This window comes from Chlorocebus sabaeus, chromosome 11 (assembly GCF_047675955.1).
Source record: "Chlorocebus sabaeus isolate Y175 chromosome 11, mChlSab1.0.hap1, whole genome shotgun sequence".
In the NCBI taxonomy this organism is placed as follows: domain Eukaryota; kingdom Metazoa; phylum Chordata; class Mammalia; order Primates; family Cercopithecidae; genus Chlorocebus; species Chlorocebus sabaeus.
This window is the reverse complement of record NC_132914.1, coordinates 52882173-52907945: the sequence shown is the minus strand read 5'-3', so window position 1 is coordinate 52907945 and position 25773 is coordinate 52882173. Positions and strand designations below refer to the sequence as shown.

Sequence of the window (25773 nt, the reverse complement as noted above, 5' to 3'; positions counted from 1 at the left end):
CATGAAATAAATCTCTACATTTAAAGTACAATGCAACAGATCATAGTACCTCCAGGCACTGAATTTAGTGAACATGATAGAGAACACGTAGAGTCTAAAAGTGTTATGACATTATCAAATTTATGTTGAAAATACAGAAGAAATTAAAGTTTGAAACTACATTTGAAGTATAACATGAGGACATATGTGCCTTTAAGGAAGTGATATACAGAATTAAAATTACTATAGTAAAATTACTTTACTATAGAATCATACACAAGTTGAGTTTTAAATAAATATATATAATTTCCAAACAATTTTGTAAGGAAAATAAATTTTACTTTTTTTCCCAGTAAGTCATTAAACAATGCAATTGAGAAACTTGTATACAAGTGGAAGAAATGGACTGGGAAAACATAAAATTAACTATAATGCAGCATATAAAGAAACTAGGAGAGCAAGGATACTTACAGAGATACTGAGAAATTTCAAAATTTTGCTTAATTGTTTTTCTATAGGGCTCTTTGACCAAAAATTCATTTTTTTGCATAAAACACAACTTTATGGACCACATTTTTGAAGGCTTGTTTTACTTGCTGGTTTCTCAGAGTGTAAATGAAAGGGTTCAGCATGGGGGCAACGGATGTATTGAGAACAGCTACTCCTTTTGTCAATGATGCCTTTTCTTTTGCAGATGGATTAGCATACATGAATATACAGCTTCCATAAGAAATGGAAATGACAATCATGTGAGAGGAACAAGTGGAGAAAGCCTTTTTTCTTTGACTGGCAGATGGGATTCTTAAAATGGTCCTGATAATGTACATGTAAGATAAAATCACTAATGCCAAAGTGAACAGCAAAGTAACCAAAGCAAAGTAAAAACCAATTACTTCTAGGAGCCATGTATCTGAACAAGATAGTTTTAAGAGGGGAAAATAGTCACATGCAAAGTGATCAATGATGTTGGAAGCACAGTAATCCAGCTGGAGGAGAAGCATAAGGGGTGGGAAAATGGTCAGAAACCCACTTAGCCAGGCACACAACAAAAGTAGGGTGCAGAGTTTCCTGTTCATGATGGTTGTGTAATGAAGGGGCTTGCAGATGGCAACATAGCGGTCATAGGACATGGCAGTTAATATGTAAAATTCCGTCACCCCCATGAATATAAAGAGAAAGAGTTGGGCTGCACAGTTGTTATAGGAAATAGTCTTATTCCTGGTGATAATTGCCCCCAGAAATCTGGGGATGCATACAGTTGTAAATGAGATTTCTAAGAAAGAGAAGTTCCGGAGGAAGAAATACATAGGTGTCTGCAGATGGGAGTCCACAAAGGTCAGGGTGATGATAGTCAGGTTTCCAGTAACACTTAATATATACATGATAAATAAAAAGAGAAAAATCACAATCTGAAGGTCAGGATCATCAGAAAGGCCCAGAAGGACAAATTCTGTGACCATTGTGTGGTTCATGTCTCTTCCTTTCTCTCTCTCCCTCCTCTACTCTCCTTTTTGTTCTTTTAAAGATATTTTGGTAGAATGACAATTAAGGAAAAATAGATAAGAGATATAATTCATCATGATCCATATAACCATCATTAATACAATTCTAAAAATCTCCTACAGTCGATGACAGTATTATTTTGACTATCTTTTTTGCATTATGTTTTAATTTTTTTTCTATGTCCAGCCTATTTACTGGTTCTCTTACTTTAAATCTAGCAGAAGTTAGGATATTTTCATACAATAAGCCACATAACTGAGAAACAGCTAATAAAATGTGTAATTCCTGCTTTGAGTCCCAATAATGCAAAATATCATTATCTTTTTGTTGAAACAATCACAAGAAACATACATTTTTCTTTTTCTCCATGATGTATACATTAAAGGATATTACCACCTAAATACAAAATGGATGCTCTTAATTCCATCAAAAGATAAAAGTGAAAATTACAAGATTGTTACAACCCATAATTATTTTTACGATATGAGAAACAAATTAAAGATTTTTAGCAAATAAAACATATGTTTTTATTTTAATAATGTTATTTTATTTATTCATTTTATTTTTAATATTAATATTTTGGTCTAATTGTCAAGATACTAGAACATCCTCTATATGATTTATACTTACTATAAGATAGAGTAAATAATGTAATTATTTTACTTAACAAATAGGGAACATGTTCACTTATTTATTGGTTTGTCTTATAATTCCGTCAAAATCTTTAATGTTTGATGTCTTCTATGACTCACAAGAAATGTGTGTATATATTATACATACAGATATTTTTAATTTTGAGCTTAAGGGAACATGTGGTATTTATCTATTTTTCATTTTGCTCTGAAGCATAAATTGGAAAAGTAACTACTTGCCTTAGATCTCAGCAGCTCTCTCACTTGGATTATAACTTAGTGCATCTTCCATTTGAACATCTTCCTTTCAGAGTTTTATGGAAAAAAGTTTTATTTCCTAGTAAATTTCGTCCCACATAAGACCATTCATCCTTATGTAACCATTCATTCATAAAGATATCCAGAATTGTATAGGAAACCCTCTCACATTCATTTGAAACTAGTCAGTTAATTTCCAGCTATTCAAGCACTGCTGGTATTCTATAGACGTGGTCTGCTAAAATCCTAATAGTTGTCTCCTCCATATTTTAGATTGTCAAATTTCTGTTATGATGGATAGAATGTAAAATTATTGCTTCTCTTCTGGACACTACCAAAGTTCACACTTACCAAATTTTATTTTATGTTTTTCTCTATTTTATAATGGTTTAAGGGAAATACTTCAGGAAATAAAAATGGAATGCCAGAAACTTTTGGAAGATGTGGAAACACATTATATTCCTCTTCAATAATGTTGAACTAGAAGTTAAAAAAAATTCATTCTTCTTCAATAATGTTGAACTAGAAGTTAAAAAAAATTCATTCCTCTTCAATAATGTTGAGCTAGAAGTTCAAAAAAGGAAAAAACATTTAAAGAGAAAACAGATAAATATGTGACACATTGGATATTATGAGTTAGATTCTGGTGTCTGGCTTCCCTCTGGTCATACTTATATCTAAATCATTTCAAGTTTCTTTGTTTTGACCTCAAAAGATTTGATCTGGGAACAAAGCAAAGTCCAGGCCACACCTCTGTTGTATTGTAGACCATGAGAGATTTCGGAAATCCGCCTTTGGATTTCTCAGTAGCCTCCTAACTCTTATCTGTAGTCTATCTCCCTTGAGAGCAGTTAAGTTCATCTTTTAGCCCACAGAGGACCTCAAATATTGTCTTCTGTGAAATATTTACTTCCATTAATTGCAATTAATATTTTATGCATACTTAATATTTCATGAGTAATAAAAATAGCTATGACATCCATTTTCTTACAAAACTAGAGCACAATCTAATTGATATTTAATCATCTTTTTGAGATTAGAAAAATTTTCTACATACCCCATTTTTGTTTTTTATCCTAAGGCTTGGTTAAGTGTTAAGGCATCAAAAAGCAAAAGGTTATTTCACAATGCTAAGTAAGGAATAACTATCATAATGCAAGTATTGTGCTTACAAGTTTTTAAAAAATGCTATCAGGTTAACTAACTCAATTATCATTATAAATTGCAATATTTAATAACAGTGTCAATTTGTCCATCTTATTGTTTATCTTGGCCTTTACATCTGTTATCCCTTCAACATTCTAGTAAAAAACCCATAAAATATGCTTTTATTTATGTGAAATTCTGGTTTGTGAATTATAACTAATTATTCTCCTTAGTGTTCTTTTTATGTTTCCCAAATATTTTGGCAAAAAAATGTATAATCAGATAAGCCATTTAGTTAACATTTAATGTATTTAAACTAATAATGCATATTATATAATACAGATTATTTAACACAAAATAGGCATTATATGTTTTAATAAAATTATGAAATGTGTATTTAATATATAAAAATACAATAATAAATTTAAGTAATCAAATAATGTTTTAGTTTTTCTTTTCCAGCTTTATTGTGGTATAATTTAGAAATCAAAAATATATATACTTAAGATGTATTTCACTTAGTAAAGGAACATTTAGTAAAGGAACATTTTGGCAGATATGTTTCCATATCATAAGGAGTGTTACCCTTAATCACTTAATTTTTGTTGATCACTTTTGTGACCATCATAAAAATGATGTTATGTTTTTATTATAATAACTCAATTAATAAGCAGGAAATTCTATCATTATTCACAGAGGGAAAAGTGCATTAATGCCTCGCTTGATTGCATCCTTGCCCTATTGATATCCTGTTGTTGCTATTTAGATGTAAAGGCTTAATTGAGGTTTAGGCTTAGGCATTTTTTTCCTTTCAAAACTAATTCAAAAAAGAATTTTATACTTTCAACAGATACATGTTTAATTGATTAAAAAAATAATTAGCAGCTATTGGTGTAACAGCCCAGTGAGTTCACCTTGCCTGCTGCCTAGACAGAGCCGATTTATCAAGACAGGAGAACTGCAATAGAGAAAGAACGAATCCTGTAATTCATGCATAGCTGGCAGTGCAGGAGACCCAAGTCTTATTATTACTCAAATCAGTCTCCCTGAGGATTCTGGGATCGGGGATCAGAGGTGTTTTGTTGTTGTTGTTGTTGTTTGTAGGGAGACCTCCTGAAACTATTGCTATGGAATAAAAGATGAAATGCTCCTGATTATTGTAAATACAAAGTTGCATGCAGGATTGTGTAAAGACAATGCCAGGTTGGACTGCCAGAATGAGCCAACAGTGCATGATGTGCTTCCCCCTGCAGAGAGCCTACGAACAGACATGCAGTCAGGGAGATTTCACATCACCAAGATTCCTATCCCAGAAAAGCAGATGTTCATAGCTCTGGGAATGGAATGCTACCCTTGTGGAGAGCCTATAAACGGATGCATGAAGGCACCTTTTCATATGGGTAAGATAGGGCTATAAACACCCTCATCTTGCCATGGCTCTTCTAGGCCTCTTTAGGGTAAAGGCATACTCCCTTCTGAGAATTTCTGTTCTTACCGGTTGTCTAGCTTCACATCCTGTTTCTATGGATTGTTTGTAACCAGCTTTTGCTGCAACTGTTACTGCTGATGAATATCTTGCTGCAACTGTTACTACTGGTTAATATTTTGCTAGTCATAGGTTATGGAAAGACCGTGTTTCTTTTTTAAGGCTCTGTTAGAAATTACTGATGCACATACTATACTGTAAATTCTTACCTTTGTATACTATACTTCTGCATACAGATGTTAAGGAATTACTTCATCCCCATGTGACCATTTCACCTCATAATCAAACGACATTAATCCCTCACTAAGCTACCCCCGCCCTCACTAAACTTAATAAAAAATGCTGGCATATCCAGTGCATTGGTGTCATCGTGGGACCAGAAGGCGGTGACCCCCTGGACCCGACTTTTACTATTTTGTGTGTGTCTATTATTTCTTGACCTGCTGATCTGCCTGGGAACAAAAAGAGAGCCCTGTTGCATTGTGGGCTGCTGACCAGATCCCACAATAGTTGTTGTTGTTGTTGTTGTTGTTGTTGTTGTTTGAGACAGAGTCTCACTCTGTCGCCCAGGCTGGAGTGCATTGGCATGATCTCAGCTCACTGCAACTTTGGCCTCCCAGGTTCAAGTGATTCTCCTGCCTCAGCCTCCTGAGTAGCTGGGACTACAGGTGCGCACCACCATGCCTGGCTAACTTTTGCATTTGTTGTAGAGACTGGGTCTCACCACGTTGGCCAGGCAAGTCTCAAGCTCCTGGCCTCAGGTGATCTGCCTGCCTTGGCCTCCCAAGGTGTGGGAATCAGAGTTTTTAAAGACAACTTGGTGGGTGGGGAAAAGCTAGTGAGCCGTGAGTCTGATTGATCAGGACCTAGATGAAATCACAGGGAGTCGAAGCTGTTTTCTTGCAGTGAGTCAGTTCCTTGGTAGGGATCACAAGATCAGATGAGCCAGTTTATCCATTTGGGTGGTGCCGCTGATTTGTCAAGTGCAGGGTTTGCAAAATATCTCAAGTACTATCTTAGGAGTAGTTTAGGGAGGGTCAGAATCCTGTAGCCTCCAGCTGCATGACTCCTAAACCATAATTTCTAATCTTGTGGCTAATTTGTTAGTTCTACAAAGGCAGTCTGGTCCCCAGGCAAGACAAAGGCCTGCCCTGGAAAACTAAGTTCCTCCTAAAGTCAGTTCAGCCGCCTAGAATGAACAAGGACAACCGGGAGGTTAGAAGCAAGATGGAATTGGCTAGGTTGGATCTCCTTCACTATCTCAGTTACAATCCTGCTGTGGTGGTTTCATTGATGATCAATGGCTGGATTCATTTGTTCACTATGCTACAAAATGATTATATTCTTAATCTAACATTTACCATTTCCTTATACATTGTTACAATTCATATAGAAAATCTCAGATGAATGCTTACTTTGTTCTTCATTCAGTATTCCAAGTTGATTCACCAGTATTTTTTTGTTGGTATCATTATAAACACATAGATTCACAATTTTGAAATCATCTTTTGGTCATATTAGTGTTTGACATATGCATTTCAAGGAAGATTTAAATTAACATCTCTACCTCTTTGGAGTGATTTAACGAGGGAGAAAGTCTTCAAGTTGTCTTCTGACTCTCATGAACATTATACTTTTAGTATTAGATAGCTTCCTTCTTAAGTAGTATGTTTTTCCAGGCTCATGTTACACTTTCCTGTATTACATCTGGAATCAATAATTTCTCCAAAAAGTCCTCTTTGCATTGATTGGAAAATATTAAATTAAGATAAGAATCTGAGCACTAGTTATAATAATTGTCATGAAGTCGATAATCTCTTCTATTTATTTTCAGTGGAAAGGACAAGCAAACATATTTTTTTAACATATAATATTCTTTGGACAATAGCTTGTTGAAAAAAATCTTTAGAAGAGCATACTAATGAAACAACATAATTTGTCTGGGGTAATACCCGAGATTCGTTGCCTCATATCAAGGAAATCAAGGATGTGAACCCACAAGGGGTGAGGTTAAGAGCGAAGGTTTTATAGGTGAAAGAGAAAAGCTCCCTCTCCTGCAGAGAGAGGGGCTTCTAAGTGGGTCTTCTGGCTCCATGGTGAAATGTACAGGGTTTTACAGATGAGCCTGAGGAGGTAGTGTCTGATTTACATAGAGGACGAGAGATTGGTCAGACCAGATGTGTCATTTGCATAGCCCACAAAGAAGATGGCCGCCCCACCCTAATCTTTTATTATGCAGATGAGTTCTCTACCTGGCCAGTGCCATGTTGCCTGCTTCTTTATTGTACATGTGGTTGACAAACAAAAGGGAAGATGGGGTGGCCATGTTGAATATGCCTGACCCCCAGATAGCCTTTTCCTATTGACACAACTGCTGGCATTCACCCATGCAAGCATCTAGCCTGCTTTTCTATGTCTGCAGCTTGATTTTTCAGGCTGCTCTTTGTGAGAAAAGAAATGACTTGGGGGCTGCTTTTTATTAAAAGGGAAACCTTGCCAAGGACTCTCTTACCTTCACTACCTAAATAATTTCTTTCTATGTCTTGTATCACTAAAACATGTTAATATTTTTCAACTTTAGGACTACATGACTTTTACATAATCCTTTCTATCTTTGATTCATTTGTGTCTTCTTTCTCTCATATTGAGTACCCTAGCTATCACATTAATTTTCACTTGTTTCTTTTCCTCACATTGCACATACAACAGTATTAGAATAATAATGATGCCACTGTCACCTGCAATGCCATTCCTGAGAACAGTTTCAGATTTATTTTTAGCTCTTCTCTTTGTGCCCTTAGATTAAAGCCCATATGGAGGTACAGACCAATTGATATACTGAAAACCAGCTGGAATAATTCTGTTCAGGTGGTTACTTCACCAACTTAATACACAGTTTGTTATATTTAATTCACTTGAGTTTTATTTTTCAGGGTTTTTTTTAAATTAATGCATTTGTAATTATTAAATACTAATATTTGCCCAAAGTTTAATAATCAAACCTAATTACATTTCAAAAAGTCTATATTTAAACATTGATTCTTCCAACCTCTTTACTTCCTTCTCTATAGGCAGTTTTAAAAAATATTATGGCTTATTGCTCATTTGTTCTTTTTTTTTTTTTTTTGAGATGGAGTCTTGCTGTATTACCCAGGCTGGAGTGCAGTGGCATGATCTCGGCTCACTGCAACATCTGCCTCATGGGTTCAAGCAATTCTCCTGCCTCAGCCTCCCAAGTAGCTGGGATTACAGGTGCATACCACCCCACCCAGCTAATTTTTGTATTTTTTGTAGAGACTGGGTTTCACCATGTTGGCCAGGCTGGTCTTGAACTCCTGACTTCAGGTGATCTACCTGCCTTGGCCTCCCCTACTGCTGGGGTTACAAGCGTGAGCCACTACATATGACCTCATTTGTTACCTTCAGTCATAAATAATTTGCACATTAATATTCCCCCTTCTTAGTAAAACATACAAATATTTTCCCTATTTTATTTAATAAATATATGTCCTGAGGACCATGCTACAACAGTGTATATCTCTCATCCCTTTTATAGCTGCAGTGTACAGCTATACTATAGTTTATTCAAATTCTTAAAGACATTTATCCAATTCTTAAAGACATTGGAAATGAAAAACGCAGCCCTACTGTTGCAGACTGTCTGGTTGGTAAGATAGATGGGATTTCAGGAATCTCAGGTCTCAAACTATGCAGAGAACAACCTATTTCTGGAAACAGGCTAAGTTTTTCATCAGTAATACAGTTCACTTACTACACCTGTATTCTTTCTAAACTGCTCTAATAATTTATGGTTAAAACCAAAGTGTCCATATGTATAGGTTCTGTCCAATTTCCTATTACAGACTTCCTTTAAATAAAGTTTGTTTGTTAAGTAAAATCAGTATAGAAGTTTAGTCTGGGAAATGATCCAAACCTAACTATCTGAAGGTAGAGTTATCCATTCAACACCATCGTAAAATGTCTGTATATCAGTAGATACCTATTGGGTAGAAACCTGTAATATGAATTAACTGTTGAGTGTCTACAAGCACTTTCAGAAAGTGAAATCTTACTTGGGAGACACTAGTGGAGTTATACTGTTGGTTGTAACTATGTAACTTATACTTGTTTCTCAGGACAATAATATATTTGAATTGTTTTGAGATGTTAATCTGTTAGTTCAGAACTGTTAACCTAGGATGAATGTCACCCATGCTCTGTCATCCAGGCTGGGTGGCATGTGTTTGGGTTCAGTGGTGCGATCTTGGTTCACAGCCACCTCTGCCTCCCAAGGTTCAAGTGATTCTCCTGTCTCAGCCTTCTCAGTAGTTGGGATTACTGGCACATGCTGCCACACCCAGCTGATTTTTTGTATTTTAGTAGAAACGGGGTTTCACTATGTTGCCCAGGCTGGTCTCAAACTCCTGACCTCAGGTGATCTGCCTGCTTTGACCTCTCACAGTGCTAGGATTACAGGCTTTAGCCACCACGCCTGGCCTAAAAAGGCTTCTTTTGGTGGATATTTTAATGTTGTCTCTGATAGAAGTCTGGCTGCATTATCATCCAGGGCCTTGATGATAGTTATCTTTTAGATTTCTTGTATAATACTGTGAATGAGCTCTAGTTACATGAGTTATATATATATTTTTGTGTCTCTCTCTTCAAAAAGTGCCTGACAAATGAATGCTAATCTCTCTATTATAGACAAGCAAAGTTTAAAGGATTATAAATCATGCTGCTATAAAGACACATGCACACGTATGTTTATTGCGGCACTATTCACAATAGCAAAGACTTGGAATGAACTCAAATGTCCATCAGTGACAGACTGGATTAAGAAAATGTGGCACATATACACCATGGAATACTATGCAGCCATAAAAAAGGATGAGTTTGTGTCCTTTGTAGGGACATGGATGCAGCTGGAAACCATCATTCTCAGCAAACTATCACAAGAACAGAAAACCAAACACCGCATGTTCTCACTCATAGGTGGGAACTGAACAATGAGATCACTTGGACTCGGGAAGGGGAACATCACACACCGGGGCCTATCATGGGGAGGGGGGAGGGGGGAGGGATTGCATTGGGAGTTATACCTGATGTAAATGACGAGTTGATGGGTGCTGACGAGTTGATGGGTGTAGCACACCAACATGGCACAAGTATACATAGGTAACAAACCTGCACATTATGCACATGTACCCTAGAACTTAAAGTATAATAATAATAAAAAAAAGAATCTAACAGTGTGATTATGTGTTGTAAATGTGGGATCACTTATCTGCATATAAAGAACACAATGGTTGAGTTATTATTCTTTAGAATCTAAGCACTTATTCCTGGTAATCATATTGTTACTTTCTAAAGAGTCTAAAATAATTCTAAATCTATTACCATAAAGAATACAAATGTTGAACCAGCCTTGCATCCCAGGGATGAAGCCCACTTGATCATGGTGGATAAGCTTTTTGATGTGCTGCTGAATCTGGTTTGCCAGTATTTTATTGAGGATTTTTGCATCGATGTTCATCAGGGATATTGGTCTAAAATTCTCTTTTTTTGTTGTGTCTCTGCCAGGTTTTGGTATCAGGATGATGTTGGCCTCATAAAATGAGTTAGGGAGGATTCCCTCTTTTTCTATTGATTGGAATAGTTTCAGAAGGAATGGTACCAGCTCCTCCTTGTACTTCTGGTAGAATTCAGCTGTGAATCCATCTGGTCCTGGACTTTTTTTGGTTGGTAGGCTATTAATTATTGCCTCAATTTCAGAGCCTGCTATTGGTCTATTCAGGGATTCAACTTCTTCCTGGTTTAGTCTTGGGAGAGTGTAAGTATCCAGGAAATTATCCATTTCTTCTAGATTTTCTAGTTTATTTGCGTAGAAGTGTTTATAGTATTCTCTGATGGTAGTTTGTATTTCTGTGGGGTCGGTGGTGATATAATCCAGTATATAAACAGAACCAAAGACAAGAACCACATGATTATCTCAATAGATGCAGAAAAGGCTTTTGACAAAATTCAACAGCCCTTCATGCTAAAAACGCTCAATAAATTCGGTATTGATGGAACGTACCTCAAAATAATAAGAGCTATTTATGACAAACCCACAGCCAATATCATACTGAATGGGCAAAAGCTGGAAAAATTCCCTTTGAAAACTGGCACAAGACAGGGATGCCCTCTCTCACCACTCCTATTCAACATAGTGTTGGAAGTTCTGGCTAGGGCAATCAGGCAAGAGAAAGAAATCATGGGGATTCAGTTAGGAAAAGAAGAAGTCAAATTGTCCCTGTTTGCCGATGACATGATTGTATATTTAGAAAATCCCATTGTCTCAGCCCAAAATCTCCCTAAGCTGATAAGCAACTTCAGCAAAGTCTCAGGATACAAAATTAATGTGCAAAAATCACAAGCATTCTTATACACCAGTAACAGACAAACAGAGAGCCAAATCATGAATGAACTTCCATTCCAATTGCTTCAAAGAGAATAAAATACCTAGGAATCCAACTTACAAGGGATGTAAAGGACCTCTTCAAGGAGAACTACAAACCACTGCTCAGTGAAATAAAAGAGGACACAAACAAATGGAAGAACATACCATGCTCATGGATGGGAAGAATCAATATCATGAAAATGGCCATACTGCCCAAGGTTATTTATAGATTCAATGCCATCCCCATCAAGCTACCAATGAGTTTCTTCACAGAATTGGAAAAAACTGCTTTAAAGTTCATATGGAACCAAAAAAGAGCCCGCATCTCCAAGACAATCCTACGTCAAAAGAACAAAGCTGGAGGCATCACGCTACCTGACTTCAAACTATACTACAAGTCTACAGTAACCAAAACAGCATGGTACTGGTACCAAAACAGGGATATACACCAATGGAACAGAACAGAGTCCTCCAAAATAATACCACACATCTACAGTCATCTGATCTTTGACAAACCTGAGAGAAACAAGAAATGGGGAAAGGATTCCCTATTTAATAAATGGTGCTGGGAAAACTGGCTAGCCATAAGTAGAAAGCTGAAACTGGATCCTTTCCTTACTCCTTATACGAAAATTAATTCAAGATGGATTAGAGACTTAAATGTTAGACCTAATACCATAAAAACCCTAGAGGAAAACTTAGGTAGTGCCATTCAGGACACAGGCATGGGCAAAGACTTCATGTCTAAAACACCAAAAGCAACGGCAACAAAAGCCAAAATTGACAAATGGGATCTCATTAAACTAAAGAGCTTCTGCACAGCAAAAGAAGCTACCATTGGAGTGAACAGGCAACCTACAGAATGGGAGAAAACTTTTGCAACCTACTCATCTGACAAAGGGCTAATATCCAGAACCTACAAAGAACTCAAACAAATTTACAAGAAAAAAACAAAGAACCCCATTAAAAAGTGGGCAAAGGATATGAACAGACATTTCTCAAAAGAAGACATTCATACAGCCAACAGACACATGAAAAAATGCTCATCATCACTGGCCATCAGAGAAATGCAAATCAAAACCACAATGAGATACCATCTCACACCAGTTAGAATGGCGATCATTAAAAAGTCAGGAAACAACAGGTACTGGAGAGGATGTGGAGAAATAGGAACACTTTTACACTGTTGGTGGGATTGTAAGCTAGTTCAACCATTATGGAAAACAGTATGGCGATTCCTCAAGGATCTAGAACTAGATGTACCATAAGATCCAGCCATCCCATTACTGTGTATATACCCAAAGGGTTGTAAATCATGCTACTATAAAGACACATGCACACGTATGTTTCTTGCAGCACTATTCACAATAGCAAAGACTTGGAATCAACCCAAATGTCCATCAGTGACAGCCTGGATTAAGAAAATGCGGCACATATACACCATGGAATACTATGCAGCCATAAAAAAGGATGAGTTTGTGTCCTTTGTAGGGACATGGATGCAGCTGGAAACCATCATTCTCAGCAAACTATCACAAGAACAGAAAACCAAACACCGCATGTTCTCACTCATAGGTGGGAACTGAACAACGAGATCACTTGGACTCGGGAAGGGGAACATCACACACCGGGGCCTATCATGGGGAGGGGGGAGGGGGGAGGGATTGCATTGGGAGTTATACCTGATGTAAATGACAAGTTGATGGGTGCTGACGAGTTGATGGGTGCAGCACACCAACATGGCACAAGTATACATATGTAACAAACCTGCACGTTATGCACATGTACCCTAGAACTTAAAGTATAATTAAAAAAAAAAAAAAAAGCTAAAAAAAAAATACAAATATTTCAGACTGGTCTTCAAGCGATTCTGTAATTTGTTTCTGGCTAAGTACATGTACATATTCTGTTTCTCAGTAACAATACAGTATGCACCAATGTCAGTATTCCAATGACTCTCTCACCTCTCTCTCTCAAAAATTCCAAAATTCTGTAATTATTTTTCATGTCAATCATGTTACTGTATAATGAATTTCTCAATATTTTATAAACATACAATCATCTTTATCAGGTTTCCATAGCTAACCCAAGTAAAACTTTCTCCTCCTCATCTGTTACTGAATTTAGTTTATGCATCTTTTCAAACGTTGATAATAATGTCATTTAGTTTTACTTTTTATAAATGCATCTGTTAGTTCTGTCAGGTATTATTGACTTGAAATCCTAAAGAAATAAAATTTTTTAAAATTTAAATCTGAACATAATTGTAGATGTACTATATGTAAAGATAACAATAGAAATAGTTGTTACTAACATATTGATAGCTCATTATGTTACATGCTTTACATGCTTTACAGATTGATTTCCATTCTTATAGTAACTTAAGATGTTATGTTTGGTTTACACATGAGAAAATATATGCTCAGAGGGCGTAGAGGCCACAGGCTTTCTATCATTTTTCTTGTTTAACATGAAAATGTTATTTCTAATAGCACGTAATAAAATTAAGAAACCATTTCTATCTTCTGTTTAACATTTTGAATTCATTTCAGTTTTCTTTGACAGTTTTTCCTCAGCAAACCTTGTTCTTAGTCTCCCAGTTGAATATATTGCACAAAAATCTTTAAAAAATTTGTATCACTGATTAAAATTATAATTTATTTTCTATTACTTAAAAATGTGATCAATAAAATTTACAGTATTTTAGTATCATTACTTGTTATTTCAGCTTTTGAAATCATGGGCACACACACACACTCATCTTGCTTGCATACTTTAGACATTTATTAATATGTTAAGTAAAGGAAGCAAAATTTTAACAGATAAAAATCATAATTTTAGATATACTAGAAAACTTTTGCTTCGTTGTGAAGCTTTTATTTTGTATAAAACTAAACCTTACATAATTTTGTTCAGGTATAAAATAATTCGAATACATATCTTGTTTTAAACTAGTCTAAAATTTAAGAAGATTTACATATTACTTTTAGGTAATGATAGAAAGAAGCTTATTTTCCACCCACAGAAACTTAACATATCTTAGGAATCTACTATATATTTTCTATGTTTGATGAAATCTGTATAGGTATTGGTGTATGTGTCTATTCATCATCTGTCATTCTATAGAGAGAATATTATGGGATTCACAAATATGGAGATCCACTTAGCACTTATAACAAAAAAGTATATATTGATAATGGTCTAGGCTTCTTTTCTTTACTAATAGATTAATGTCACAAACATACCAAATTAAAATGAGTAATGAAAGTTTTTTTGCTTTTCAAATGAATTCATTTACATTTTTAAAAAATTATATCATATCTTTTACATATTTCCTAGAACACCAGTAGCATAGTGAAGGGAATTTCTATAAGAATAAATTAAAATTATAAAACTGTATGTTCTGTGTAAAACAAGTAGAATATCAGATTGATATTTATAAAGCCATTCCAATGTATCTAGGTATAATTTTATTTCTTGAAGAAAACTCAAGAATAATTTTAGTTTTCAAAATATTTTTGAATCTTGCAATTTTAAAAAATTGTTCAAAGGAGGGGGTGTGAGGAAGACACAATAAAATTATTTTCAGTCGAATGAGAAATATATTAAATAAATATGCTTGCAAACTTTTAGGAAAAAGAAAATGATGCAGAAGAGTGCAAAGAGGCCATTTTGATTGGAAGAAGCTACTGAAAACTCGTATTATCCTTTCCTGTGCCTCTAATTCGTCACGTCATACCATTTCATGTGCTTGTGAAAAATACTGTCTTCCTTGCCATGTTAATGAAAGCTTGCTTGACTTGCTGATTTCTTAGACTGTAAATAAAGTGGTTCAGCATGGGGGCTACTGAGGTGTTTAGTATTGCCACTCCCTTGCTCAAGGACACTCTATCTTTTGCTGAGGGTTTAATGTACATAAAAATGCAGCTGCCATAAGAGATGGAGATGACAATCATGTGGGAAGAACATGTGGAAAAGGCCTTTGTCCTTTGACTAGCAGAAGGAATTCTCAAAATTGTTCTGATGATGTATATGTAGGACAGAAATATTAATGCCAAAGTCAACATTAGAGTAAACACAGCACAAGAAAATCCCATCACCTCTAGGAATTTTGTGTCTGAACAAGCAAGTTGCAGCAGGGGAAAATAATCACAGGTAAAATGGTCCATAATATTAGACCTACAGTAATCAAGCTTTAAGAGCAACATGAGTGCTGGGAATATGATTAAGAATGAAGCCAGCCAAGAAGTAAAAACAAGCAGTGTGCAGACTCTTCGATTCATGATATTCAAGTAATGCAGAGGCTTGCAGATGGCCACATAGCGGTCATAGGACATGGCAGCCAGAAGGTAAAACTCTGTGACTCCCAAGAGAATGAAAAAAAATAACTGAACTATGCAATCATTAAAGGAAATGGTTTTATCTCCTGAAATAATGTTACCCAGAAACTTGGGTATACTGACAGTTGTGAATGAAATTTCTAATATGGAGAAATTTCTGAGGAAGAAATACATGGGGGTCTGCAGGTGGGAATCCAGCAGGGTGAGGGTGATAATGGTCAGGTTCCCAGTGACGCTGAGCATGTAGGTGATAAGCAGGAAGACAAAGATCACAACCTGAAACTTTGGGTCATCTGTCAATCCCAGAAGAATAAACTCTGTTATTTCTGTATGATTTCTCATTCTTCAGTTGCTTACTTTTTCCCCCTGCCAGACCTATAAGAGAAAGCACAAATAACACACTTGAAGAGTTATGGATTAACAAATATCCAAATACAGAGCTGGAGTTTGGTTGACGTAGTATGCCATTTCTACTTCAAGGGGAAATTTAACACCACCCGATAATAACAGTGGTCCTTTAATTTCCACTCTTTTACAGGTGAAAACTCTTCACATAAGACAGGTTAAAAATAAAAGTTTGGTATCACAGTTGGAAATGGTAGGGGAGGAATTTGAAACCAGACTTTGCTGACTCCACTTAACACCTGTTATCTTTCAGAGACATGCCTACAAGTTTCCTCTGTAATCAGAACCACCTTTGTATCCTTGTACCAATCCCTATACAAGTTTCCAAGTTATGTAAAAGTTTGATTACTCTGATAATTCTCAATATGGAGAAGATACTTGAGGTTTTTTGTTTTGTTTTGTTTTTTGTTTTGTTTTGTTTGTTGTTGTTGTTTTTGAGGTGGAGTCTCACTCTGTCATCCAGGCTGGAGTGCACTGGCGCAGTCTTGGCTCACTGAAACCTTTGCCTCCTGGGTTCAAGCGATTCTCCTGCCTCAGCCTCCTAAGTAGCTGGGATTACAGGCATGTGCCACCACGCCTTGCTAATTTTTGTATTTTTAGTAGAAACGGGGTTTTGCCGTGTTGGCCAGGCTGGTCTCGAACTCCTGACCTCAGGTGATCTGCCTACTTAAGCCATTGCCATGAACAACTTCAGATGTCTGGAATACAGGAGAGGAAGAAGTATAGAATAATGTAAGCTGGAAGAGCCCAAAACTGAAGTTTATTGCATGTGAATATCTTACAATATTTCATGATATTTCAGCCTACCTATGTGTCATTTTATGACTTTTATTCCTATAGAAGCCATTTTGCTTCCTAGTTGAAATAAATAAGTAAATGATATAATATTATTAATTTGAGAAGGATGCCCTCAGTTAAAAAGATGATACATAAGTATTCTCCAAGATTTGTTTAATTATTTATTCATGCTTTGAAATAACAATTTTTAATTCTTTCTTTTTGAAAATAAAGTACAAATTATATTGACATAAACATTTCCATAGAAAAGAGTGAGGTTTTCTAGTTATGAATCCAATCTGTTTACTATATCTGAAAATGACTTAACACTTCTCTGTCTCAGTAGCTTCACCTGTACTTTCTTCCACTGTATACAAGTGCATCTCATAGAGCTATTGTGAGCATTAAGTTAACATGTATATTAACTTAATAACTTTTATATAACTTAATATGTATTAGCTTACTTATGACCTTTCTAAATGCTTTATAAATATGTATATTTATATAATTTATATTTATATTTTCATATAGTTATATAAATAAATATATATAATATATTTATTTAGTGAAATTTAGTGAAAGCTAAAGCATTTAGTGAAAACTGTGTGAGGCTTTGTTCTATGGGGAAAGTATTTCCTAACCATTGAGCTGAAAATCTTTGGGAATGGGAAGGTGTCCTGTCCAAAAGGTTATGTCTTAAATGAGTAGTAACAATTATATTTGGCACCAAGAGAGTCACATGAGAACAGTAACAATAAAGCAATAGGAAAAAAGTCACCAGGTTTCATAGTACCTGTCAGGCATTCTAGGCAAATAAATCTTTGCTCTTCCTTGTCTACATGGCGCTGACCTCTCCCACCATGGTGTATCTGCCTCTTCCACCTCATCACCACCACCACCACACACACACACACACACACACACACACACACACACTCCACTTCTCTTATCTTCAACCAGAATTTGATCACTGTGATGTTCATAGCTTATCAACATTGCTACTCATAGCCAGTTATTTTCTCTGCTCTTCGTTAGTAATAACCCTTCTAAAAGTGCTTGAAGCTTGCAGTAAATTATATGTGCATATATATTACACATACATATATGAATGTGTGTATTTGTGTGTGTGTGTGTGTGTGTGTGTATAAGCATTGTGGGCAATACATTGTAATGACATCCCAAATTAACTCTGTCCTTATTTCTACAACACTAGGTTTAATACCCGCTGTGTGCATAGCATGAGAATCTTATGCTCATTCTTCCTAACTCATCACACTTACAATAGGCTGAAATCTCCTGTTAACTCCTCCGTTATTCTATGCATTCTTGAGAGTTAGAACAGGATTTTATCTTCAAAGCTATTTCAGCATAATCCAGTATTTAGTATAGTTATGGTAGGTTTAAAGGAAACACTCATCTAGTTAATTAATTAATTAATTAAAGTTGAGTTTGTTATTGAATCACATGCTGCCATCAGTGCAGTTTGCTATTTTATGCTGATATTCTAGCCTGGATTTTACTTAGTTTTTTATCTTTGTTTTACAAGATGTATTTTCTTACATGTCTTACCTTGTGAGATGTGTTTACATATTTGGATCAAGTTCACCGTATTGACAAAATTTAAAACAAAAGATATGTAAAGGGAATCACATTTCATTGATACATAAGTTTAAAGAAAACTTCAAGAAACGTTATTTTCGAATTACTGTCTTTAAATTTTTTTACAATTCATCCTTTCAATTGACTTCACTCCAGCTCCAGCAACATCACTCTTATTTCATCAGGGTTTATTTTTCATTAAAAGCATGCGTTTTTCTTAACACTTTGAAGTCACAAAATATATTCATATCAAATATACAAGATTTAGATTCGATCTGAAGATTCGGTTTTATTCAACAACTTACTGACATGAGAGACTCAAGTTTTAAAAAAATATATATCAGATTATTACTGGTCTATTACACTGTATTATTCACCTTATTTCAACTTTTTTGTATGTCTGTTTTCCTCTTAAATTCCCTGCTATTTTTTAACACTTTACTCAATAACAATACCATGACTCATTCTTTTGCTTCAGATGAAAGCTGTGAGGGAACATAGGAAAAGCTATGATGGAAGGTGTAAGTCTTTATTTGAAGGGTTCATGAGATACTTCACAAAAAAATAGACACTTCTATAGCTGGTCTTCAAAGACCAGGGAAACAGGCTTAAAGAAGCTCTAGTCGTATGTGATCCAATAACAAGAACTGGATGTGGTATATCATGCTTTTATGTAGAAATGTTTATGAAAGTTTAATGAATTATATTCATTTGCCAATATAAAACAAGCTTGATAAAAATTATCAGTATCCATAGTCCTTTGAGAGGGTTCAACCTCAATGTTTAACAAGTTGCAATCAATTCCTAGAGAGTTAAAAGATCTCAGGACGTATTCATACAGATAATGAGGAATACCTCCAAGCATTTAATTCATTATCTTGGATTTTTATATCTGAATACAAATCCATATTTTCTCCTGGAAGAATATGGCTTAGTTTATTAAGTTTTCACTTCCTTCTACCATTTCAACAAATTACTTACTTGTTTTCTAAAGATTCCTGCAACAAATCCTTTGAGCCATTTAAAATGAAAATTAAGGGTGATGCTTAATAATTGCTGAATAAAGTGACTACAAAGCATCTTCAGAGCTTTCTAAAAACAACCCTGTATCTTGGTCAGCCATCAAGTAAATATTAACGATGACCCTTTAAATAAACTAGGTTAGATATTGGTAATTATTTGATGTGCCTGGTAAGAAAGGGACTATTGGAGAGTAAATCAGTTTGAAGAATCTAGGGATGTGCTTTTAAGAGACTGAGATAAGGGGCTGACTGGTTCCATTTTATTTCTCTCTCTCTCTCTCTGTCTCTCTCTGTGTGTGTGTGTGTACTGTTTAATATGGTTTTAAATTACACTGAGTTGAGACCTCCCTTAGCAATGCAAATACTTTGAAAATCTAGTTTTTAAATTTTTCTGTGTTTACTCAGTTATTTCTCCTTTACCTTAATAGAGATCACTGAAAAAATTTTGCAGAGCATATCTTCAAAACCTTTATTACTCGTATCACCCTGGTGTTTTTTTCAACTTTATAAATTTAAAGATTTATTTAGAGCTTAGGTTAATATACTAATGAAAAAGAAAATTATTTAGCTAAATGTTGTGGGCAATATATAGCTCAGTTTTATAATTATGCTAAAATACACTTCGGTACCGCTCAGTTATTCTAGGTTCTGGGCCATGACACAAGGATTACTTTGAGAAATTCTGTAGGCCTGAATGAAACAGTGGCTCTTCAGGAAAAGTCATTGAGTGGTTGAAAGAATTATTTTACTAAATCTGTTTTTGACTGTTTTTATTATAGTTTTAGATGACTATTTCCCTGGAGAAATATGAAAAATTTATATTTCTTCCTTTCGATAATGATGGGCAGGTTTAATTCTCAACCTTCATACAAGTGTGCATAGAAACAAATCAAGGGAAAAGAGATGTCACCAAATCGCACTTACTTTCATAAATAGTAACATTCATTTCTGTCAAGTTTTCTGGAAAACAAATACTCATAACCTCATTCCTTCGGTTCATGAGCTAGCCATTTATAATTTAAACAAGATAGGAAAAGGACATTAATTAACAGAAAATTGTGGTATTAACATACTATTAATTTTTTATTTATGACCTATAAGGCCAATTTATTATCACAGAAAGTATGAGCTTTAACATTAGAGAGATATGAATGAGACATTTAATGGATTTGTGACTTTGGGTGAGTTACTTAATGTCTTTAAACTTCAGTTTTCTCTGTTTAAAACAGAGTTGAAACTTCAAGGATGTTTTTGAGAATTAATTGAAATACTATAAATAAGTGTTCCATAAATCATGCAGCATTTAGTAGGCTCTAGGAATAGTTACATTATTTATTTTTTGTTTATTGGAAATTAATTTGGGAAAATATTCATTGTAGTTTTGATTTATTAAAGGCACTATCTATTCGGAACTAGGGACTTTTTTTCTTTATCTCACTTAGCCTTTACAACATATTTCTGAAGTTTTTATCCTTATTCCCAAATGAAGAGCTGAGGCTCAGAGAAATTATATAACTTAATTCATATAGCTAGCAAAAATTAAGTAGAGTCTCAGACTACTTAGCCTGTTCTCTTAAGCACAGTACTGTATAGCTATATTTGATTAAAAACACAGAGACAGAGATAGTAATTTCCTGCTTTTAATTATTAGAGAATGAATAAGCTGGTATACTAGGACATGCTAATCCTTTTTATACACGTTAATATGTCAGGTTTCAAAGTATAACACCTATTTACATTGATTAAAAGTTGAGCTGTTATGTAATGATTCAATGCTATGATTTGAGAGATTTCCATTGCCTTCCATAGGTTTTACTTACCTCTGATTTTCATATAGTTTCACTAACATTCAGAATGGCTGGAATAGTAAAAATATTAGCAGATGCCATTGCTATCCAGTAAAACCAGGATTTCTGAAAACATTCACTTTCTCATTGAACAAATGTTCTTCCTATTTTCAGTGTTTTTGTCTTAATTTTCCCATTTTATCCAGAGGGGATATGTTTCTTTGATAGTAGAGAGTGAGAAAGGAGCAAAAATACAAAATAGAGAAAGTATCTGAAAGTGTTTTAGAACTGTCTGGCATGGTTTCTACATAGATATTAGACACCACGAGGTACTTCATGTTTTATCTAGTCTCTCTGCCACTGGCTCAAGGGGACTAATTCAGTGAATCAAAATTGCCAGAAGAGAAATGTACATGAAACACTAAGGAATATAAAACATAATACACATTAGTATTTAAATTGGAAAGGGAAGCTTGGGGGACAGTGTCCAATGAGACAGAAAAGAAAATAACAACAAACAAACAATACTAAGTGTGAAGATTTTTTTCCCTTGACATTATATGGCATATAGAGATAGCAATCAAATATCTTAATTCTTAATGCAGATCTCTACTCAATACTCTATGCCATTTGTAAAACTGGGAAACTACTGCATTGTACTACATACTTCCTTACCTCCACTATTTTTAATCTGCCTTCTAGTAACTTTTACTACTGTAATACTGCCCCCCTTTTTCTCTGCTCACTATATTGCTCACTAGCAATGGCAGTTGAAGAGTTTCTTGTTTTGATTGATTAATGTTACCATTTATATACCAAATATATTTTTAGGAGTTAGTGTCTGTCTAGACTATAATAGTATAATCATGCCCAAATGAGATAGTATAACTGAACAACACAACAAAATTGTGCAGATTCTTAGTAAAAGCTATGCAAAATTTGCAAGTCCTTGCAGAGTTTCCACTATGTGTAAAAATAGAGCAAAGATCAGTTTTTTGGTTTGTTTTTTAAAATAGACTATTATATTGTGTACTATAACTCAGTTACCTTAGGCAAATTACACAACTTTTCTAAGTATCGATTTACACATTTATACAAAGCAGATAACCATGTCTATTTTGCATGTAGCTATAAAGATTAAATGAGATATGAGATGGAACATACCTACTCCAGCATATGGAACAGAATAAGTACTCTCTATAGAGGAGCTATTATTATTTAGGAAGTTTATATCAGACTCTCAGCATGCCCGAGAGCAATGATGGCTGCCTAAATATTTATCTTTTTATACATTTTCAAAAACAAAAACACAATGAATAGGAGAACATATAAATTAGACATAGTGTGTACTTTCAGCATAACTAGAGAATAGAGTATATTATGAACTTCCAATTACTCGTGAGTAGGAAAATAAATACTCAAGTCCATCAGATGAGTGGGAAGAATTGGATGAAAACTGCTTGCAAAAAACGTTTGTTGCAGATAGTAATTTATTTCGTATATCATTTCATATATCATATATGGAGAACATTTGAAAAAAATTGTTATATTAGTAACCAAGAAGAGAAATTTTAAGAGTAAGTTGATTAAAAGTGTTTACTTCTTTAAGTCATTATGGTATAAACCATTTTTATTGTTCAGAATAATCAACGAGGTGATTTATGTTCAATAGCCACTGACTTTTTAACTAAAATTGGAAATTAGTGGTTACATGGAACTGATAGATGGTTTTAAAGGAAGACACAACACAGTCACTTTCAAGTTAAAAAGAAAACGGAAGCAAATGAACTCAGCATTTCTGGTAGTTGTGAGATGGGTATAGGAGGATAGTGGACAAGTTAAAACTTCATTTTTCCTTTATTGAATCTTTATGATGACATTCATTCGTGTTAGTACATACTTTCATTTGTTTCTATAAAACACTACTTTGTGAACCAAATCTTTAAAAGCTTGTTTTACTAGCTGGTTTCTCAGGGTGTAAATAAAAGGGTTCAGCATGGGGGCAACTGAAGTGTTGAGAATAGCTACTCCTTTGGTCAATGATGCTGTTTCTTTTGCTGAAGGCTTGACATACATGAATATACAGCTTCCACAAGAGGTGGAGATGACGATCATATGAGAGGAGCAAGTGGAGAAAGCCTTTTTCCTCTGATTGGCAGATGGAATTCTCAGAATAGTGCAAATGATGCACACATAGGACAGAATTACTAATGCTAAGGTAATCAGCAGAGTAACAAAGGCAAAGTAAAAACCAATCATCTCTAAAAGCCACGTGTCTGAGCACGAAAGTTGTAAGATGGGGAAATAGTCACAAGAGAAGTGATCAGTGACATTGGAAGCACAAAAATCTAATTTGAAGATAAGTGTGAGTGGTGAAAAAATGGTCAGAAATCCTCCCAGCCATGAACTAAAGACAAGCAGGGTGCAAATTTTCTTGTTCATGATGGTGGTGTAGTGGAGAGGCTTGCAGATGGCCACATGACGATCATAAGACATCACAGCTAGAAGAAAAAATTTAGACGCATCCATGAAGATGAAGAAAAATAATTGAGCTAAACAGTTGTTACAGGAAATGGTCTTGACTTTAGTAATAATTGCCCCCCAAAATTTGGGGATGGAAACACTGGTGACTGTAATTTCTAAGAAGGAGAAATTCCAGAGGAAGTAATATATAGGAATCTTTAGACTAGAGTCTATCAAGGCAAATATGATAAAGGTTAAATTGCCAGTCACACTTAATACATAAGTTATAAATAAAAAGATAAAAATTACAATCTGAAGCTCTGGGCTGTCTGATATGCCTAAGAGTACAAACTCTGTAATTGTTTTGTGGTTTCTCATGCTGAGATTTTTTTCTTTCAAGAAGATCTGTTGGTGAAAAATAAAACACACAAAAAGAATAAGTGAAATTTAAAGGAATTAAAATTTAAATATTGGTTATAACTGGCTTCAGTGACATGAAGCAATGGATGCTTTTCCTTGTAGTAATTTTTGCAATATCCACTCATTCCTATTAAAGCAGAAAAATTCTACGTAGCCTCTATTAAAATGAAAACATGTATTCACATATATGAAGTCTTCTTATTGGTGACTTTATATAAAACCTCTTCGTCTAATAAAATCTTCCACATGTGCAATATACCTTTGAATTACAGATTTCTACAGCAATTTTTTAAATTATATATGTCATTTTTATTTTTACATACGATTTTTCAGTTTCCAGTGTTTTTAGGACTGAAATATCTGATTTTAGTTTGAATTCCAATGTTATTTACAAACATAAATTTTATTGGTCTAAATTTATTACCTAATCACAATTTCTGAGCTTAATAGTAGCTATGATTATTTTTGTCCTTAACTTATATTCTTCTAAATATGATCAACAAAAATAAATGTGTTTGCAGTCACAGAAATATAAGACTAGAGTTGCTGTGGTTGCAAACAAGAGTAAAGTTTTTAACTTATGGGAAAGAAAACACAAGCCAGAGAAATTGATTGTCACATAGATATAGTTCAATAATATAGTTCTAAACATACTGATGATCCATGTGTATAATTTTCTTGATTGTTATTTAAATTAAAAATTGACTTTAAAAAAAACTATATTAACTTAATCTTTTTAATCTTAAACTTGCCTGATGACAAGAAGCAACTCATAAGGGAGTTTTTTTGATGCCATACAATCACATGGCTTCCTTCTTTGAAGACTAAATAATTGAATAAATTTTATGTAGGATTTACTTTATAGAAACCACAAATCTCTAAAATGTAATCTATATGACTTTTACCTGTCTTGTTCTCTCCTTATCCTTAGCAAATGGCATTGTGTCTGTGATATGAGTTCTGAATATTTGTTGTATTACCTTCTTTCTGTAGCATGAACTGAGTCACTCAGGGGGTGATAAGTATCAAAGCTGTTACTGTGCATTTTTTCCTACTTTTCGTTTTATTTTTCTGTTAATTAGCATTCTTTTCTTTCAAGAAAATACATGTTTGTTCATTAGCATATCAGCAAAACTGGCAGATCAAAGATAGAGATTGTTACTGTGATTTGAACAATGCTGAAACATATTAAATGTAAAATTAAGAGTAGTAAAGATGTTAAAATGATAATTTGGGAATCCCTGGTATTTATTGCAACAAAATAAACTTTTGGATAAAAAAGATAAAACTTTGTCTATTTATTGACAAATAAGAAAAATACTTTGTGATAGGTATAATTATGCTAGTCATAAATATAATTATACATTTTTCTTATTTTATTTAAAAATATGAACTATAATGCATTTATAATACATTTCAGGAGACTTTCTTTGTCATTAGTTTACCCTTGTCACTATTATGTAAAAATCTCTCACATTGAGAAAATACAGGCCGAATTACATGTAAGATTTTTAGCA

At 34.4% G+C, this 25773-nt stretch overlaps 3 protein-coding genes across 3 annotated transcripts; all 3 read right to left on the bottom strand.

Annotated features, from left to right (window-relative positions):
• Window positions 1-515: 515 nt before the first annotated feature.
• LOC103238461 (olfactory receptor 6C3) lies at window positions 516-2416 on the bottom strand. The gene is made up of 2 exons (XM_008003547.2): window positions 2355-2416; window positions 516-1495 (listed from the first exon to the last, which is right to left on the bottom strand). The coding sequence occupies exon 2, from the start codon at window positions 1449-1451 to the stop codon at window positions 516-518; it is 936 nt and encodes a 311-aa protein (XP_008001738.1). The 5' UTR covers window positions 1452-1495; window positions 2355-2416.
• An 11943-nt stretch (window positions 2417-14359) lies between these two features.
• On the bottom strand, window positions 14360-21664 carry LOC103238459 (olfactory receptor 6C1). The gene is made up of 2 exons (XM_008003546.3): window positions 21407-21664; window positions 14360-16158 (listed from the first exon to the last, which is right to left on the bottom strand). Exon 2 carries the CDS (start codon window positions 16123-16125, stop codon window positions 15187-15189), a length of 939 nt encoding a protein of 312 aa, XP_008001737.2. The 5' UTR covers window positions 16126-16158; window positions 21407-21664; the 3' UTR covers window positions 14360-15186.
• Window positions 21665-23260: 1596 nt separating this feature from the next.
• LOC103238458 (olfactory receptor 6C3-like) lies at window positions 23261-24214 on the bottom strand. Its single transcript, XM_008003545.3, has one exon. The coding sequence runs from the start codon at window positions 24212-24214 to the stop codon at window positions 23276-23278; it is 939 nt and encodes a 312-aa protein (XP_008001736.3). The 3' UTR covers window positions 23261-23275.
• Between the last annotated feature and the right edge of the window lie 1559 nt (window positions 24215-25773).

Coding starts and splice junctions, on each gene's coding strand:
- LOC103238461 (XM_008003547.2), bottom strand. CDS start 1,451: ATGAACCACACAATGGTCACAGAATTTGTCCTTCTGGGCCTTTCTGAT.
- LOC103238458 (XM_008003545.3), bottom strand. CDS start 24,214: ATGAGAAACCACAAAACAATTACAGAGTTTGTACTCTTAGGCATATCA.
- LOC103238459 (XM_008003546.3), bottom strand. CDS start 16,125: ATGAGAAATCATACAGAAATAACAGAGTTTATTCTTCTGGGATTGACA.